The sequence below is a fragment of the Saccopteryx leptura genome, chromosome 3 (assembly GCF_036850995.1).
Source record: "Saccopteryx leptura isolate mSacLep1 chromosome 3, mSacLep1_pri_phased_curated, whole genome shotgun sequence".
Taxonomy (NCBI): Eukaryota; Metazoa; Chordata; class Mammalia; order Chiroptera; family Emballonuridae; genus Saccopteryx; species Saccopteryx leptura.
In genome coordinates this window covers 370,915,710-370,934,148 of record NC_089505.1, presented here as the reverse complement: position 1 = coordinate 370,934,148, position 18,439 = coordinate 370,915,710, and the positions used below count along the sequence as shown (strand labels likewise).

Sequence of the window (18,439 nt, the reverse complement as noted above, 5' to 3'; positions counted from 1 at the left end):
CTCTGCTCATGGTTTCCAGGCCCTGCTCTTCGTCCTCTCCTGGGAGGGCAGGGCCGGGCCTGGCTTGCTCACCCTGCTGCTAGCACCCCAGTGGGGGTGGGTGCTCAGCCAGAGCCGGCCAGGAGCCTCTCCGGCCCTCTAACCGCGCAGCGCCCACCAGCAACGCTGAAGCCTCCTCCGTCCCTCCCTCTCGTACCTGCTGCTGGCCCAGCAGCGAGTTGGACTGGCCTTCCTTTCAAAACGCACTGCGAGTCCCACCACTGCCGGCCCCTCTGCGGCCACCACCCTGGTGGACCCCCCAGCTGCCCCTCTGCGGCCACCACCCTGGGGGACCCCCCAGCTGCCCCTCTGCGGCCACCACCCTGGTGGACCCCCCAGCTGCCCCTCTGCGGCCACCACCCTGGGGGACCCCCCAGCTGCCCCTCTGCGGCCACCACCCTGGTGGACCCCCCGGCTGCCCCTCTGCGGCCACCACCCTGGTGGGCCCCCCGGCTGCCCCTCTGCGGCCACCACCCTGGGGGACCCCCCGGCTGGCCCCTCTGCGGCCACCACCCTGGTGGACCCCCCAGCTGCCCCTGGCCGCCGCGGCCACTGCCGCACGAGCCTCCACGCACCCTCCACACGGTGCCAGCGTCACCCTTCGGCACATGCCAGGCCACGCCGTCTGCTCAGAACCTTCACACGGCTCCCTTCTCACTCAGAGCAAAGGGGGGACGGGACTGTCCCTCCCTGACCCCCCCCCCCACCGAGTGCATTCGGATTGTAGACCACCACCTCATTCCCCCCTCATCACCCACTGCAGGGTCCCCAGGTCCCAGGTGAAGGTCATTCAGAGACGGCGGCCCAGCTCCGCTCACTAGCTGGCCAGAGAGGCGCAGCCTGGGCCCCACCCAGCTCAGGCAGCCCCCCCACAAGGCACCTGCCCCCGAGGCAGGAGGGTGGGGGCCGAGGAGCGTTGGGGGCCCTGGGAGGAGGCTCAGCCTGTGGCACTGTTCCCTCCCATCCCCTGGTGAGTGGCCAGACAGTGCTCCTCTGACCCGGCCCAAGAAGGGGCCGGTTGGGCAGCCAAGGCCGGCCCGTGCGGCCCTTGGCATAATATCCCTCCCGGCCACCCAGAGCTGAGCTACCTTCCTGGTCGAGTCGACTCAATCCTCGCCCCACATGCTGGTCAGGGAGACCACAGGGGCACCGTACCCAGGCAGGGACACCGTATCCAGTAACACAGGAGGCCCACCAAGAGCCCCTGCCCACCCACCACACCAGGGCCCTTCGCTGCAGTCATGATGCCTCCTGCCAGCCCACGAAGCAAGTGCTATAATGGGATCATGCCCATCAGGGTCCCCCGGGGTTGGATGGGCTAATTCACACTGGAGTGTGAATGACTCATAGGTGTCCTCCCACACAGCAGAGAAGAAGCTGGAGTGGGCACAGCACGCTGCAATGGGAGAACAGGGAGTGGGCGCAGTGTCTCTGTAGGCAGGGGCTGCTGGGAGCCCCTCAGACGTCACAGCCTGGCCTTCCAGATTCTCAGCGGGTTGGCCTTCACTCGCTCCCTAAACCAACCATCTTAGGTCCAAGCCCCCCTGAGTCACACTTTACTTATGGGGAGTGCCCACCTCCTACTTCTGCCTATTGCTTTCTGAGCCATAGATCAAGGCTTGTGCTGCGTCTCCTCTTCCAGGGAGCCCACTGGGATAACCTGTGAATCTCTGAGTATAGCATCTGTTCCCTCCCTCAGGTCCTACCCTGCTGCCTCACTGGGGTCCCCACCCTGGAGCCTACGTCTCCCAGCAGCCAGAGCTTACCATGAGTCCCCAGCCACCTTGGCCCCTGTGGCTCTGCCTGCACAGGTAAGCCCAGACAGAACTCCAGGTGGCCCAGAACACAGGTACCTGTCCGGCCTCCAGGCCTTGATTTGGGCGGGTCCCTCTGCCCACACACCCTCCTGTCCACTGGCTGACTCAGCCTCGTCCTTCCGGGCTTCCCCGTCATTGCTGCCTCCAGAGGGCCTCATCGGCCCCCCCATCCATGCCCAGCCCCTCTGGTCGCCAGTTTGGAAGAACCCCCAGAGCAGACACATCTGCACCCCTGGGGCCTGGCCCTGATAGGCTCCCTCTCCTCTCGGTTCAGGGCCTGGGAGCAACGCCTGCGGCCAGTGGACCCTGGGAGATGGACACCTGCCTGGCCGAGGTCCTGTGGAGTGAGTTGTCAGGTGAGACCCATGCCTCCTCGGGCCCGTGTCCCTCCTGGAGTTGACAGTGTCTGACCCTTGCTCAGCATCCCGGAGTCTGTGACCAGGACCTCCAGGGCTTCTCATGTCCCCACAATCCGAGATGCCAATCTGCTTGCTCCTGGCGCCACCGCACTCTGAGTCAGGGCCTCTGGCCGCAGGCTCGCCCTGGGCGGGAAACCTGGGCCTCCCCGGGGTCCAGCTCTTCTCCTGCCTCAGCCCACCGCCTGGGCAGGGCCACAGAGGTCCAGGACAGCCTGCCCAGCAGACTGGGGCTGTGGAGACAGGGGGACTCTGGGACCTCCAGCCCCCGAGGAAGGGCTCCGCCTGGGAGGGCTGGAGTCCGGCCGACAGCACTCCACCTCTGACTGCTCCTCACGCTCAGGCCCAGACCCAGGAATCCTGCCTGAGTCCTTCGTCTTCGCTCAGAACTTCACCTGCTGCCCCTCCGGCCCAGACCTGCCTGGCCCGTCGCCCCTGCCATCCGAGGGAACACTGCCTCAATACCCACACCCCTCACATCCCAGCTGCTGGTACAGCTGGGGGTCAGGCCGGGGTGCTCCCTCACTCATTCAGCAAGTGCCTCTCTGGCCTCCCTGTGCTAGGCACTGGGCATCCCCATGGGCATCCCACTAACTCTAGTGGATCCCCAACTCACCACTCATCACAGCTGGCCCAACCTGTCTCCTCCAAACTTGCTGTGGGCTCTCCGCTAGTCCTCTCACCACTCTGGCTGGTGTCTGATCATGTCGACTGTGGTCTGGCTCATTAACAGTGCATGGGTGCATTCTGGTCCCCACAGGGAGGGACCCGAAATTCCTCTAAGAGCTGAGCCCATCACTTCTACCAGCTTAACTGTCACCCCAGCCTCTACCCTCATAGCTGCCACTGAAACTACCACCAACATCAAAACAATGCCACCATCCACAGTAACAGTACAATCGTTACCATTGCCACTGCCAATGGTACCAACACCATTACATTATCAACATCACCACATCTTCACCACGGCCGACACGGTCAACATCGTTACGTCACCACGACCGGCAACACCATCAACATCAACACCACCATTACATTGTCAAGAGCACCACAGCATGACTACCACCATCATTGAGAGTGACACACCACACTATCAATACCACCACCAACAACAACATCATGATCACCACCACCATTACCGTTACATAACCACTATCACTGCTGTAACAACACACCACACCACCCTTACATTACCAACAGCATTGCTACACTACCATCCTCGTCACCAGCAATCGCATCTTCAGTAGCAACGCTGCCATTGCCTTAGTGTCATCACTACCATCAACACCAGGGGTCCCCAAACTACGGCCTGCAGGCCGCATGCGGCCCCCTGAGGCCATTTATCCGGCCCCCACCGCACTTCCGGAAGGGGCACCTCTTTCATTGGTGGTCGGTGAGAGGAGCATAGTTCCCACTGAAATACTGGTCAGTTTGTTGATTTAAATTTATTTGTTCTTTATTTTAAATATTGTATTTGTTCTCATTTTGTTTTTTTATTTTAAAATAAGATATGTGCTGTGTGCATAGGGATTTGTTCATAGTTTTTTTTTTTGTTTTTTGTTTTTTTTATTTTTCTGAAGCTGGAAATGGGGAGAGATAGTCAGACAGACTCCCGCATGTGTCCGACCACCCGGCACGCCCACCAGGGGCGACGCTCTGCCCACCAGGGGGCGATGCTCTGCCCCTCCAGGGTGTCGCTCTGCCGCAACCAGAGCCACTCTAGCGCCTGGGGCAGAGGCCAAGGAGCCATCCCCAGCGCCCGGGCCATCTTTGCTCCAATGGAGCCTTGGCTGCGGGAGGGGAAGAGAGAGACAGAGAGGAAGGAGGGGGTGGGGGTGGAGAAGCAAATGGGCGCTTCTCCTGTGTGCCCTGGCCGGGAATCGAACCCGGGTCCCCTGCACGCCCGGCCAACGCTCTACCGCTGAGCCAACCGGCCAGGGCCCATAGTTTTTTTTATAGTCTGGCCCTCCAACGGTCTGAAGGACAGTGAACTGGCCCCCTGTGTAAAAAGTTTGGGGACCCCTGATCAACACCATCATCGCCACCATCAATAACACCCCCATCAACACCATCATCGCCACCATCAACACCACCCCCATCAACACCATCATCGCCAACGTTATCAATCTCACCACCACCACCCCCATCAACAGCATCAAGAGCACAGTCACCACTACCACTATCACCGCCACTGCTGTGTCTTCATGATCACTGGTATCGCTCTCACTGTCAGCAACATCACCATGCACCATCAGCCCCTCAGAACCAGCAGTAGGACCAACAATGGCGAGTACCCCCAGTCACCGATGCTCAACAAGCGTATACGCAGCGCGGGCCACCCCAGGACACTGTAGGCAGAGACTGTCCTGTGGGTCTCACCGCCATCCCCATCAACCGCGATGCATGGCACTCAGGCAGCTACCAGGACACTGTAGGCAGAGACTGTCCTGTGGGTCTCACCTCCATCCCCGTCAACCGCGATGCATGGCACTCAGGCAGCTACCAGGACACTGTAGGCAGAGACTGTCCTGTGGGTCTCACCGCCATCCCCATCAACCGCGATGCATGGCACTCAGGCAGCTACCAGGACACTGTAGGCAGAGACTGTCCTGTGGGTCTCACCGCCATCCCCATCAACCGCGATGCATGGCACTCAGGCAGCTACCAGGACACTGTAGGCAGAGACTGTCCTGTGGGTCTCACCTCCATCCCCGTCAACCGCGATGCATGGCACTCAGGCAGCTGTATCACCTTGTCCATCACACTCCTGACCACCAGCCCGCCTTCCAGGCATTCCCCAGTTCACCTGACTCCCAAATGCCCAGTCACCTCAGGCTACTCCACCATCCTCCTGCTTCTGGGTGCCTCTGCACCAAGGCCAAGAAAGGAAACTGGACACCCACGACCCCTCCGTCCTCCCTGCCAGCTTGGAGGTCCTTCCTGTGTCTACCTCACATCCAGCCCTCCCATATCCCGAGGTGACTCCCTGTGGTGTTGAGGAAAGCTGGTCACGGCCCTCCCGATACCACCATCAAGGGCGCCAAGCACCGAGCCGCCTGGGGAGTCGGGGTCTTGAGGACGATTCCGCCATGCAAAGCCAGTAACCGCATACCCAGTGGAGGAAGCAAACGCTGAGAGTGGGGAGGCCACCTGCCTGCCCTCCCAGGCCTCTTCAAGGTCACGGGGGCCACCTGTGTGGAGGCGCCTGGTGGGCGCTGCAGGATCAAGGCCCACGAGCCCGCGGGGCACGCCCACAGGAACTGACACAGCTTTGGGCGGGGGCAGCCCCCACCACCAACTCCTCCTCCTGGGAAGATGAGTCGTGGCCAAAATGCAGGGCATGGCCAAGTGCTTGATGGGGTGGAGCTTTGCTATGAACACACAAGACACTGGCACATCACACACAGACAGACAGACGGGTGGATGGCAGAAACCCCTGCCAGCTCAGGACCTTCTCAAGTGTCCTCTGCTCTGTCTCCACACACCCCCTCCCTGAGCCAGAGTGGCACTTGCTGAACCCCTCATCCCTCCCTGCTCCCCGGCACTTCCGAGTAAGCTCGGCACAGACCCACTGACCCACAGGAGCACCCAGACACCGGGGCAGGGAGGGAGCGCAGAGGTGGGAAGGCCCAGGGGCCAGACAGCTGGAGGTCCCCCAGGGGAGGCTCATGTGCCCTGACCCTCCACCCAGGGACCCCCCACCTGCACTACCCACCCAGACTTTCCAGCACACGCCGTGACACCCCTGCCGTGCTCCTGGCACAGGACTTGCCCCCACACACACACACACTGCCGAAGCGCCCTCCACAGACATGCCTCAGGCCACGCGGCAGTCTTCCCTGTGTGGGACAGGACAGGCTGGGCCGATGGGCAGCCCTCGACCCGTACTGGCAGCCCCATCCTCTGCAGTTGCCTGGGGGGGGGGGTCAGGGGCCAGGTGGGGGTCAGGGGCCGGGTCGCACCTTCCTGCCCTGGGCGGGGGTGGGCACTCTTCTTGTCCCATCCCAGTGGAGGAAGCCGAGCCTGGGGCGTCCACAACCAGTGTGGGCAGCGCCGGGACCCCCTTCGAATGGGTGTTTCCCAGGGATAAGACCCAGGCCCTGCCCTCAGGTGGGGCTCCTGTTCTGCTGGGGACAGGGGAGCAGGACGCAGAGACATCTGGGTATGTGGACTTCCTGCAAATTGGGGTCCCAGCTGAGAAGTGACCGGTAGGGATGTGGGAAGACGGGCGAAGGCCTCTGGGGCCCAGGGACAGACGGGGCCGGGTGTTTGGCTGGCGCTGAGGAGAGGAGCAGCCAGGAGGCGAGGGGTGGTGGGCCAGGCCGGTGGTGCTCACTGTCCCAACCCAGGCACGGAGCACAGCGGTACCTGTGGCCCCGTGTTCCGACCTGTCTGTGCCCTCTAGTCCCCAAACTCTACGAGCAGACAGCGGGCCTGGCTCAGAAGTCTGAGGAGGGCAGGCCCCAGCCCCGCAGGCCTCTGCCTGCCCCTGCCACTCCCCACGGGCAAGGTGGGGGGAGTAAGGGACGGGCAGAGGCTAGGGTGGACAGGTGACCCGGCCTAGAGCAGTGCACCCCCCACCCCAGCCCTGGCCGCCCACTCGGGTGGGGAAAGCAGAGCACATTCCCCCACACTCCCTGAAGGGGCCTCTGTGTGGGGCCCATCCCCCTCAGGGCCCCTGCCTCCATCAGGAACCAGCTGGCGTGGGAGAAATCAGGCTGGGAACCGGCCGCTGACAGCGACCTGGGGACCCTGCCAAGTCTCCCTTCCGCTCACCCGCCTTGGCCGGCCCCCTCACTGCCCTCTCCAAGGAAACCAAAGAGGGGGGGAAGGCTCTTAAAGAGATCAGGATGTGCCCTTGGGTAGGGGCTCCAGGGGCGGGGGTGGAGGGTGGGCCTGGGTCCAGAGCGTCCCCCGGGACAGCGGACAGCGGCACTTGGCCCGGGCTCACTGTGCACGGCAGTGCTGGGGGCCTGCACAGCTGGGAGCGAGCACAGACCAGAGAGACCGGCAGGACGACCTTGGGCTTGTCAGGGAGCACGGGGCCTCCCTCTCCTCAGCCAGACTGGGAAGGCTTGTGCGAGTGAAGCAGGCGGATCAGAAGGTGCCTGGCAGGGCTGGGCCTCCAGTGTCTCCAGAGTGTCTGGGAGCACCGCCCCTCACACAGCCTGTCTCCATGTCAGAGTAGGGTGCTGAGAGCCCCCTGGTCCAGGACAGCCCCAATCAGAGGGTGCCTGGCAGGGCTGGGCCTCCAGTGTCTCCAGAGTGTCTGGGAGCACCGCCCCTCACACAGCCTGTCTCCATGTCAGAGTAGGGTGCTGAGAGCCCCCTGGTCCAGGACAGCCCCAATCAGAGGGTGCCTGGCAGGGCTGGGCCTCCAGTGTCTCCAGAGTGTCTGGGAGCACCGCCCCTCACACAGCCTGTCTCCATGTCAGAGTAGGGTGCTGAGAGCCCCCTGGTCCGGGACAGTCCCAATCAGAGGGTGCCTGGCAGGGGCTGGGCCTCCAGTGTCTCCAGAGTGTCTGGGAGCACCGCCCCTCACACAGCCTGTCTTCATGTCAGAGTAGGGTGCTGAGAGCCCCTTGGTCCAGGACAGCCCCAATCAGAGGGTGCCTGGCAGGGGCTGGGCCTCCAGTGTCTCCAGAGTGTCTGGGAGCATCACCCCTCACACAGCCTGTCTCCATGTCAGAGTAGGGTGCTGAGAGCCCCTTGGTCCGGGACAGTCCCAATCAGAGGGTGCCTGGCAGGGCTGGGCCTCCAGTGTCTCCAGAGTGTCTGGGAGCATCGCCCCTCACACAGCCTGTCTCCATGTCAGAGTAGGGTGCTGAGAGCCCCTTGGTCCGGGACAGTCCCAATCAGAGGGTGCCTGGCAGGGCTGGGCCTCCAGTGTCTCCAGAGTGTCTGGGAGCATCGCCCCTCACACAGCCTGTCTCCATGTCAGAGTAGGGTGCTGAGAGCCCCTTGGTCCGGGACAGTCCCAATCAGAGGGTGCCTGGCAGGGCTGGGCCTCCAGTGTCTCCAGAGTGTCTGGGAGCATCGCCCCTCACACAGCCTGTCTCCATGTCAGAGTAGGGTGCTGAGAGCCCCTTGGTCCAGGACAGCCCCAATCAGAGGGTGCCTGGCAGGGCTGGGCCTCCAGTGTCTCCAGAGTGTCTGGGAGCACCGCCCCTCACACAGCCTGTCTCCATGTCAGAGTAGGGTGCTGAGAGCCCCCTGGTCCAGGACAGCCCCAATCAGAGGGTGCCTGGCAGGGCTGGGCCTCCAGTGTCTCCAGAGTGTCTGGGAGCACCGCCCCTCACACAGCCTGTCTCCATGTCAGAGTAGGGTGCTGAGAGCCCCCTGGTCCAGGACAGCCCCAATCAGAGGGTGCCTGGCAGGGCTGGGCCTCCAGTGTCTCCAGAGTGTCTGGGAGCACCGCCCCTCACACAGCCTGTCTCCATGTCAGAGTAGGGTGCTGAGAGCCCCCTGGTCCGGGACAGTCCCAATCAGAGGGTGCCTGGCAGGGGCTGGGCCTCCAGTGTCTCCAGAGTGTCTGGGAGCACCGCCCCTCACACAGCCTGTCTTCATGTCAGAGTAGGGTGCTGAGAGCCCCTTGGTCCAGGACAGCCCCAATCAGAGGGTGCCTGGCAGGGGCTGGGCCTCCAGTGTCTCCAGAGTGTCTGGGAGCATCACCCCTCACACAGCCTGTCTCCATGTCAGAGTAGGGTGCTGAGAGCCCCTTGGTCCGGGACAGTCCCAATCAGAGGGTGCCTGGCAGGGCTGGGCCTCCAGTGTCTCCAGAGTGTCTGGGAGCATCGCCCCTCACACAGCCTGTCTCCATGTCAGAGTAGGGTGCTGAGAGCCCCTTGGTCCAGGACAGCCCCAATCAGAGGGTGCCTGGCAGGGCTGGGCCTCCAGTGTCTCCAGAGTGTCTGGGAGCACCGCCCCTCACACAGCCTGTCTCCATGTCAGAGTAAGGTGCTGAGAGCCCCCTGGTCCAGGAGAGCCCCAATCAGAGGGTGCCTGGCAGGGGCTGGGCCTCCAGTGTCTCCAGAGTGTCTGGGAGCACCGCCCCTCACACAGCCTGTCTCCATGTCAGAGTAGGGTGCTGAGAGCCCCCTGGTCCAGGAGAGCCCCAACCCAGCTGAGCAGGAGCCTGCTGCAGGGCTCCTCAGAGCCTCTGTGGTGGATGAGTGTGTGTGAGCCCAGGAACACACGGCGTGGTGGGCATGGAACCCTGCCCGTCCCAGCGCCCTGGCGGGGCTGGCCTCTGGCACAACACTCCCTACACCCTCCCACACAGGGTCCCCGGGAACGCGGCACAGCAGGAGCCCTGTGGAGGGTGTCTGGTCTACACTAACGCCCCCACGCTGGGGCCTCAGCTGCACCACTTTCCAGTGAGGAAGAGCAGATCTCGGAAGATCCTGCAGCTCTGACTTTCATACTTGATGTAATTCTGGGTTGTTTTTAAAAAGAAGACTGAAAAATAGGATATTTGCAACTTCCTCTTAAGGGCAAGACCCAGGGAGCTGTCCCTTCAGAACCACAGACCTTAACCCGAGGCTGGGCTGGGGACCTCCTCTCCCGGTCACTCCCCGTCCATCCTCACCTCCCTTCCTCCACGGTCCCCCCTTCCGCCACCACCCGCCCCCACCCCCACCCCCGCTCTGCAAGGACTCCCCTGCTCCCCACTAACGCCCCTCACTGCCACTGGCCACGCTCCTGTGGGGGTGCTGCGGGAGGCGCTGAGCCGTGCGGTCAGCTGGCTGAGGAGTGGGTGATCTGGTGTCTTTGGACTGAGAGGGTGGGATTTGGTTACATAACACAGGCTTTAGAGCAAGGAGGCTCCAGGGGGCCGTCAGGGCCTGGTGTTCACAGGGCATGAGCTGACACTTCAAGTGTGGATGCTGAGTGTGTGTGTGTGTGTGTGTGTATGTGTGTGTGTATGTGTGTGTGTATGTGTGTGTGTCTGTGTGTGTCTGTGTGTGTGTATATGTGTGTGTCTGTGTGTGTGTGTCTGTGTGTCTGTGTGTGTGTATGTGTGTGTGTATGTGTGTGTGTATGTGTGTGTGTCTGTGTGTGTCTGTGTGTGTGTGTCTGTGTGTGTGTATGTGTGTGTGTCTGTGTGTGTGTGTATGTGTGTGTGTCTGTGTGTGTGTCTGTGTGTGTATGTGTGTGTGTATATGTGTGTGTGTCTGTGTGTGTGTCTGTGTGTCTGTGTGTGTGTCTGTGTGTGTGTCTGTGTGTGTGTGTGTCTGTGTGTCTGTGTGTGTGTCTGTGTGTGTCTGTGTGTGTGTCTGTGTGTGTCTGTGTGTGTGTGTCTGTGTGTGTGTCTGTGTGTGTGTATGTATGTGTGTGTATGTGTGTGTGTATGTGTGTGTCTGTGTGTGTGTATGTGTATGTGTGTGTCTGTGTGTCTGTGTGTGTGTCTGTGTGTCTGTGTGTGTGTGTCTGTGTGTGTATGTCTGTGTGTGTCTGTGTGTGTGTGTGTCTGTGTGTGTGTCTGTGTGTGTGTGTATGTGTGTGTGTCTGTGTCTGTGTGTGTCTGTGTGTGTCTGTGTGTGTGTATGTGTGTGTGTCTGTGTGTGTGTGTCTGTGTGTGTGTGTATGTGTGTGTGTCTGTGTGTGTGTGTGTCTGTGTGTCTGTGTGTGTGTGTGTGTAACTGGGGCAAGGCAGGTGGGGGGTCTGCACTGTGGGTGGAACCCTCTGACTCATTCTCTCCAAGATGAGTCTGTCGCACACTCAACTGTCTCATGGCGCTGGGAGAGGAGACAGCCCTACAGGCTTATGACACATGCCTACGTGTCAACAAGCACAAGTCATTCCAGACGAGATGCAGGGTCAGGGTTCAGGGTGTGACCAGGGTCAGACGCAGTCTGTGTCTGAGATCCCGGGTTCATGTGTGACCACAGCCAGGGCTGATGTGTGCCCAGGGTCAGTGAGCCTGAGATCAAGGCTCCATCCATGATCAGGGTTCATTACGGATGACAGTCTTGCATTACGAGGTCACTATTCCACCTGACGGTTACTGACGGCTCCCCCCGCCCCCCCATGATCCTGCAGACATGTGAGTCTGCTTTTCTTCCAAGCACATGAAGATACAGGTCGACGCCAGCACAGACCTGCCCCCTGGGCACACCAGTGGGAGCAGACCTGGGGCTCTGCACCTGGATCACATCCGATCACCTGGGAAACCCTTGGTTCCCTGAGGAGATTCATGGGGGAGGAGCAGCCCACCCAGCCATGGAAGCAGAAGCCGCCAGCACAGAGCAGGGGTGAGAGCCAGGGAGCCTCCCCCTCCCCACGGCCTCAGCTCCATCTCAGATGCCTCCGCTCCACTCCTGAGCTTTCAAGCTGGACCATGGGCCTCTGAGAGCCTCACAGGTACCGGGCGCAGCGCAGAACCAGATGGGGAGCCTGTGCAAAATGCTGCCGGGCACACCTCAAACACGACACCATTGGCACCTTCCTGCTGTCCTTGGGCCCCTGGGCCCCTGGGCCCCATCCAGAGGTGAGCGAGGCAGGTGGGCCCGCCACACCCGAGAGAGAAATAGCGGGTGGACGCTTGGGCAGTGGTGAGCAACCCGTGAGCCTGGCTGCCACACTCTCCCAGGCCCCCGCTCTGCCCCAGCCCACAAGCAGGCAGGCTCCCCACAGGGCCAGGAAGCTGAGGCCCCAGGCCACCCAGCCAAACCTGCGTCCCAGCAACAATGTCCTTCCTGGACACAGGCTGGGCGGGCCAGGCCTCTCACGGCCCGCTGCCCCTGGAGGGCAGGTCCTCACCTTTCTGGGAAGCAGCTCACTACCAACGGCTTAGGAACTGTCTGGGGACGGGCAATGCGGCAGGACCGTCCCCGCAGGGACGCTGATGAAGTTGGGGGAGGGGGAGAAAGTGGGAGGTCCTTCGGTAGGGGCGAGTTGGGGAGGGGTTCTGAGCTGCGGGGAGGGGCTTGCGCCAGATAGGAGGGACCTGCACCCTCGGCAAAGGCAACACTCCGGGAAGCCCCCCCGATGACCACGTGGCCGGGCTGGGCACTGGGAGCACAGTCTTCCTGGCCTTTGCTGCTTCCGTGTGTCTGTGACGTTCTAATTTGCACAGAGACCTTGTGCCGCTTGCAAAACCCAGAGGAAAGCAGTCAACAGGAACCAGAGCGGCCGCTCCCCAGGGCTGCGGGGTCCCCCCAGCTCTCCCCCAGCCCAGCCCAGCCCTGGCCGCAGACCCAGGCCAGGAAAGGCCAGTGCGGTCAGCTGGCCATGCACACGCACGCCCAGCAAGGGTCTTTGCACTGCTTCTTCCTTCTGCCAGAACGCTTGTCCCGGACGCCCATGTGACCTCTGCTCAAACAGCAGCAGCTCAGAGAGGTTCCCAGGGACCCGCTCTGAAGGCCAGCTCAGCCTTCCTGCCACCAGACTTATCTGGCTCCGCTGGTGGCACGTTTCAGGACCTGACATTTCCACACCAATCTGTCTCTACGGCCCTCACTGGGGCTAGAGAAGGCCGAGGCCCAGGACCTCCTGCAGCAGTGGTCACCGGCAGAAGGACGGGTGGACAGGGGGGTGGATGAGATCCCCTGACAACTTCCAGGGCCCCTGACACACTATCCCCACAAAGCACGCCACGCCCCTCACAGCCTCCCCTCTGCACCCACCCTGCCTGCTCTCCGGGGTCGCTCCAGGCTCTGCCTCTGCCTGAAGCCCCTTCCTCCCTTTCTCTGCCAGGCAAACATGTCCTCCTCAATGTCAGCCACACCGGAAGCCTTCCCTGACCTCCCAGGACACAGAGTCCTTGCTGCGCTGCCCCGGGCACGAGGGGGGACTGGGCGCGTGTGCCTCAGGCCCAGGGGCCAGCTGTGAGCACACGCCCCTCCCCTCCGGCCTGGGTCAGCACACAGGGTAGCCTGGGGGCTGGTGCCGTGGCTGAGTGGGGTGAGCAGCGACCACGACACCCAGCTTCCCGTTGACCACGCCTCCCAGGCATACTACACTTCCCCTGGGGAAGCCCAGCCCCCACCAGGCCTGCCCGGCCCAGGAGGGTCCAGCTGCCACGCTCTCTCCTGTCCCGTCTCCCAAAATTCTGACCCTTCTCCTCTCTGGGGGCGGCTTGCACTGGGAGGTCGCAGCCCAGCCTGTCCAGCCCCGTCCCTGCGGGGCACAGAGCAGCCTCCCAGCTTGTTCTCACTGTGCTGTAGCCCAGGTCCCCGGGGGCACTGGCAGGTGCCAGTTGAAGACCTGGGCCCATGACCCCGGGAACCCCCTAGTGCGTTGCTGCTTCCCACCCAAGCTGCCCCGGTCTGCGGGGTGCGCCCGCAGCTCCTGCAAACCAAAGCGGCAGGGGTAGGCCTGCTACAGGGGAGGGCCCAGGTCTGGAGCACCACAGCCCTCTCCTTCCCTGACCGTGGACTTCCTGTCACCTGCCCAGGTCTGGAGCACCACAGCCCTCTCCTTCCCTGACCGTGGACTTCCTGTCACCTGCCCAGGTCTGGAGCGCCACAGCCCTCTCCTCCCCTGACCGTGGACTTCCTGTCACCTGCCCAGGTCTGGAGCACCACAGCCCTCTCCTTCCCTGACCGTGGACTTCCTGTCACCTGCCCAGGTCTGGAGCGCCACAGCCCTCTCCTTCCCTGACTGTGGACTTCCCCAGGAAGGGCGGTAGGCGGGCTGGCTGGGCGCTGTCCTGCCCCAGAGCCGGACCTGGGCAGGGAGGGACCGCAGGGGACACAGACAGACTGGGGCCGGTGGCCGGAACTGAAGCCCTCCCCTGCCCAGTCAGCTTCCCTGGAAGACCACCCTGGGAGCCTTGAGGCCACAAACCCAGATGAACTTACACATCTGTCTCATCCCACAGGATACAGGTCTGGTTGGTGGTGCCCTGAAGAGAAGGGGGAGGAGTCAGGGTCACCTGCCTGCCCCCTCAGCCCCTCAAGCCCTGCCTGAAGACCGCTGCTGGGCCCCGCCCACAGGTGGCCCAGGTGCTCTGCTGCAGGGGCTGAGGAGGGGAAACTGAGGCCCAGAGCAGGGAAGAGACTGCTCAGGCCCCTCCACCCCACCCCTGCTGTGTGGCCTTGGGCAGCTCCTGTCCCCTCTCTGGACAGGGTAGCAGTGGCCAAAACCCATCTCTGGAAGCTCAGATGGTCAGTCAGCTTAATGCAAAAGGGGGTCATGGGAAGACCTTCCCAGGGAGCCCTGTGAGGTAAGGGAGCCAGGGTCAGGCAGGCACCCAGAGGGCCCAGCAAACACCCTTGTCCCGCTTACCAGTCCCGGGGTGACAGGACTGGGAAAGGCAGGGGGCTCCCTGCAGTCACGGGGGAGATTACTTAGTCCTCACCCCGCCCTGTAGTTCACACTTGGTAAGGGAGGCAGCCATGGCACAGAGAGGTTAAGCAACTTGTCCAAGGCTACACAGCAGGGAAGAGCGAGGCTGGTTCTTCCCACAGCCCTGGCCTGGGGTTTAAGGCCTGGCACTGTTCTGTCTTGGCTGGGTGACCCTTGGGGTCCTGGCTCTCAGCCGGGCCTGACAGAGAACCCCAAGGAACAGGGCATCAAGGGGCCTGAGACCGGGGGCAAACTGGCTTCTCAGAAGGGGATGTCTCTCCCCCAAAAGGAGCAGCCAGGTTGACAGAACCCGGGGCGGCAGTGACAGGACTTAGGCAGTGGTGTCGGAGGTGGGTTAAATGTTGGCTCCCACATCACCCGGCTCTGAGCGACCCTGAGCAGGTCACAGCAGCTCTCCACGCCTCAGTTTCCCCACCACTCGTTGGGGGATGAAGGCAGCTCTTACAGGGCTGAGGCGAGGCCTCCCTCCCACCCCACATACGGGGCCGGACAGGAGGGGCCACGCGCACACGCAGGGAACGCGGGCACTCACGTTGTACATGTGGGCAAACTCGATCTCCAAGGGCGTAAGCAGGGAGCGAGGGGGGGGCTTCACTGTCACCGAGATGACCTTGGAGTTCAGGACGGTCGTGTTTCTGGAGGAGAGTCAGCAGGCCGCGTCAGGGGGTCTGGGAGCCCCCTCTGCAGGCCCAGGTCCCCTCTGCAGGCCCAGGTCCCCTCTGCAGGGCCAGGTCCCCTCTGCAGGCCCAGGTCCCCTCTGCAGGCCCAGGTCCCCTCTGCAGGCCCAGGTCCCTCTGCAGGCCCAGGTCCCCTCTGCAGGCCCAGGTCCCTCTGCAGGCCCAGGTCCCCTCTGCAGGCCCAGGTCCCCTCTGCAGGCCCAGGTCCCCTCTGCAGGCCCAGGTCCCTCTGCAGGCCCAGGTCCCCTCTGCAGGGCCAGGTCCCCTCTGCAGGCCCAGGTCCCCTCTGCAGGCCCAGGTCCCCTCTGCAGGGCCAGGTCCCCTCTGCAGGCCCAGGTCCCCTCTGCAGGCCCAGGTCCCCTCTGCAGGGCCAGGTCCCCTCTGCAGGCCCAGGTCCCCTCTGCAGGGCCAGGTCCCCTCTGCAGGCCCAGGTCCCCTCTGCAGGCCCAGGTCCCCTCTGCAGGCCCAGGTCCCCTCTGCAGGGCCGCAGCCCCTCTGCAGGCCCAGGTCCCCTCTGCAGGGCCAGGTCCCCTCTGCAGGGCCAGGTCCCTCTGCAGGGCCAGGTCCCCTCTGCAGGGCCAGGTCCCCTCTGCAGGGCCAGGTCCCCTCTGCAGGGCCAGGTCCCTCTGCAGGGCCAGGTCCCCTCTGCAGGCCCAGGTCCCCTCTGCAGGGCCAGGTCCCCTCTGCAGGGCCAGGTCCCCTCTGCAGGGCCAGGTCCCTCTGCAGGGCCAGGTCCCTCTGCAGGGCCAGGTCCCCTCTGCAGGGCCAGGTCCCCTCTGCAGGCCCAGGTCCCCTCTGCAGGCCCAGGTCCCCTCTGCAGGCCCAGGTCCCCTCTGCAGGGCCAGGTCCCCTCTGCAGGCCCAGGTCCCCTCTGCAGGCCCAGCCCCCTCTGCAGGCCCAGGTCCCCTCTGCAGGGCCAGGTCCCCTCTGCAGGGCCAGGTCCCCTCTGCAGGCCCAGGTCCCCTCTGCAGGGCCAGGTCCCTCTGCAGGCCCGCAGCCCCTCTGCAGGGCCAGGTCCCTCTGCAGGCCCAGGTCCCCTCTGCAGGCCCAGGTCCCCTCTGCAGGGCCGCGGCCCCTCTGCAGGGCCAGGTCCCCTCTGCAGGCCCAGGTCCTGAATGCCTGCGCACCCCTCTCTCCCACGGGCCCCCCGGCACCCACCTCTGAAGGGCCAGGAAGCTGCCCAGGTTCCGGTAGAGCACGGTGCCCACCACGAACACGGACGAGTCATCAGCCTCTGGAAGACAGCACGCCAGTCACCCTCCGCCCAGCCGTCCCCACGCCCAGACCCTGCTCCTGTGAGTGTCCCCCGAGGAGGGCCCAGGCTCCACATGTCTACCCCGACCAGGAACGCAGCCCTGCAGTGGAAGAGCTGGGATAACTACCTGGGTCCCCCTAATGACCCCCACGAGCTGGGGACAGGCAGGGCACATTGTTTTCTTTCTGGGAACCAGAGGTGCCTACTTTCATTGACCCGTTCCACAGATACTGCCTAGAAGCTTCCCAGCACAGGAAGAGCACGCAGGGCTTTCTGGGGGAAGGGGAGACCTCGGGAACACTGAGAAGAAATACCAATGCTACCCTAGACCCGGATGCAACAGGCCAGACTCTAAAAGGACTTCCCCAGGGGCTGGACCCTCCAACTCCGGGGCCCGAGTCTCCCACGAGGGTCCTGCCATGTCCTGGGGTCCTCACCGGCCAGGCCTGTGGAGAAGACACTCTTCGACACGGTGACCCTGTCCTCCGGAACCTTGGCCCAGTCGCCCGTGGCCCGCCAGCCCTTCATGGGAAAGCTGATGTCTGTGGCTCTGCTGGCTGGGAGCTTATGGATGCTGAGGACTGTGGCAGGGGGTCGATGACAAGAGGCAGCAGAGAAGGACAGAGAGAGCAGTTACATGACAAGGAGCCTTGGGCCTGAGGAGGTGGGGAGTGGTCCTTGGGGTTCAGGACAATCACATGGGTTGCTCTCAGCTCAGAGGGGGCCTGTGGTGCACGGGGCTACCCAGCCAAGCTCCTGCCCAGCACCACCTCCTTATAAGGCCCAGGGCCTGGGTACCTCCTGGCCTCTCACCAGAGCCCCTGGCCCCAAGCTCCAGGCCAATTTCCCTCCCCATATGCACCATCCCTACACAGGCTCCCTGGCTTGGCCATGTCCTGAGAGCCAGTGGGGTCCGCTGTGGTACCCCCTGATGCTGGAGCCCAGCTCCCCCGCCACCATGGCTCCGAGGAAGGGGCAGGGACAGACCCCAGCTCCTGAGAGCCAGTGGGGTCCGCTGTGGTACCCCTGACGCTGGAGCCCAGCTCCCCCTCCACCATGGCTCCGAGGAAGGGGCAGGGACAGACCCCAGCTCCTGAGAGCCAGTGGGGTCCGCTGTGGTACCCCCTGATGCTGGAGCCCAGCTCCCCCTCCACCATGGCTCCGAGGAAGGGGCAGGGACAGAGCCCAGGGGGTGATGCAGGAGGAAGGGGCAGGGACAGAGCCCAGGGGGTGATGCAGGAGGAAGGGGCAGGGACAGAGCCCAGGGGGTGATGCAGGAGGAAGGGGCAGGGGGCAGGTGAAGAGGGCTGGGCTGACGGAGACACAGCAGCAGGAAGAGAAACCAGTGGCGAGGGTTGGCGGCGTCGGCAGTGGGAGTCAGGCCCTGGGGCCTGGCCGGCCTCCTGCGGACCCCTGGCCCACTGCGTCCTAGCCAAGCTCACCCCTAAAGAGCCAAGTCCCATCAGACTCTGTCTGGTCTAAGTGAGACCCATGTTCCATGGGTGAGTGGCAGACACAGGCTTGGGAGGACAGGACTGCGGGTGGGGTGGCCCCTTCATTCCTGGCCCCCCAACCTGGGCAGACACTGGGCTCCCTCCACCCAGCCCTGCACGGGATCGGCACTGGGCCTTTGCCCCTCTCTGGGACCTGTCCCTGACAGAAGCCCACATACCAGCCACGGCCACCTCCGTGCCTTGTTTCATGCAGTGCCCTGGGCCCCAGCCTCACCCTCCATGCCTGGCTTCCCTTCCCTGCACCTATGGGCAGCTCTGAGGACCATGGCGTCTTCCCTATGAAAGGCCCTGGGGGCAGGGACGGGACCCTCCTCTCTGTGTGGCGAGTGCCCCACCAATAAAAACAATGACCAGACCAGTCGGTCGCTCTACACAATCACGGAGCACCTTCCGTTCGCCAGGATGTCC

At 63.3% G+C, this 18,439-nt stretch overlaps 1 protein-coding gene across 3 annotated transcripts in view; it reads right to left on the bottom strand.

Moving 5' to 3' along the window:
- Positions 1–18,439, bottom strand: part of ADGRB1 (adhesion G protein-coupled receptor B1) — a 92,216-nt gene that overhangs the window by 36,004 nt on the left and 37,773 nt on the right. For 2 of the 3 annotated variants that reach the window (XM_066379614.1, XM_066379615.1), the window contains exons 14-17: positions 16,955–17,098; positions 16,421–16,496; positions 15,118–15,220; positions 14,078–14,121 (exon numbers count right to left, since the gene is read on the bottom strand). In XM_066379614.1, coding sequence (XP_066235711.1) covers positions 14,078–14,121; positions 15,118–15,220; positions 16,421–16,496; positions 16,955–17,098 — 367 coding nt within the window. Of the gene's footprint in view, positions 1–1,127; positions 1,202–14,077; positions 14,122–15,117; positions 15,221–16,420; positions 16,497–16,954; positions 17,099–18,439 lie in introns of those variants that run through there. The other variant, XM_066379617.1, reaches the window with a different exon arrangement.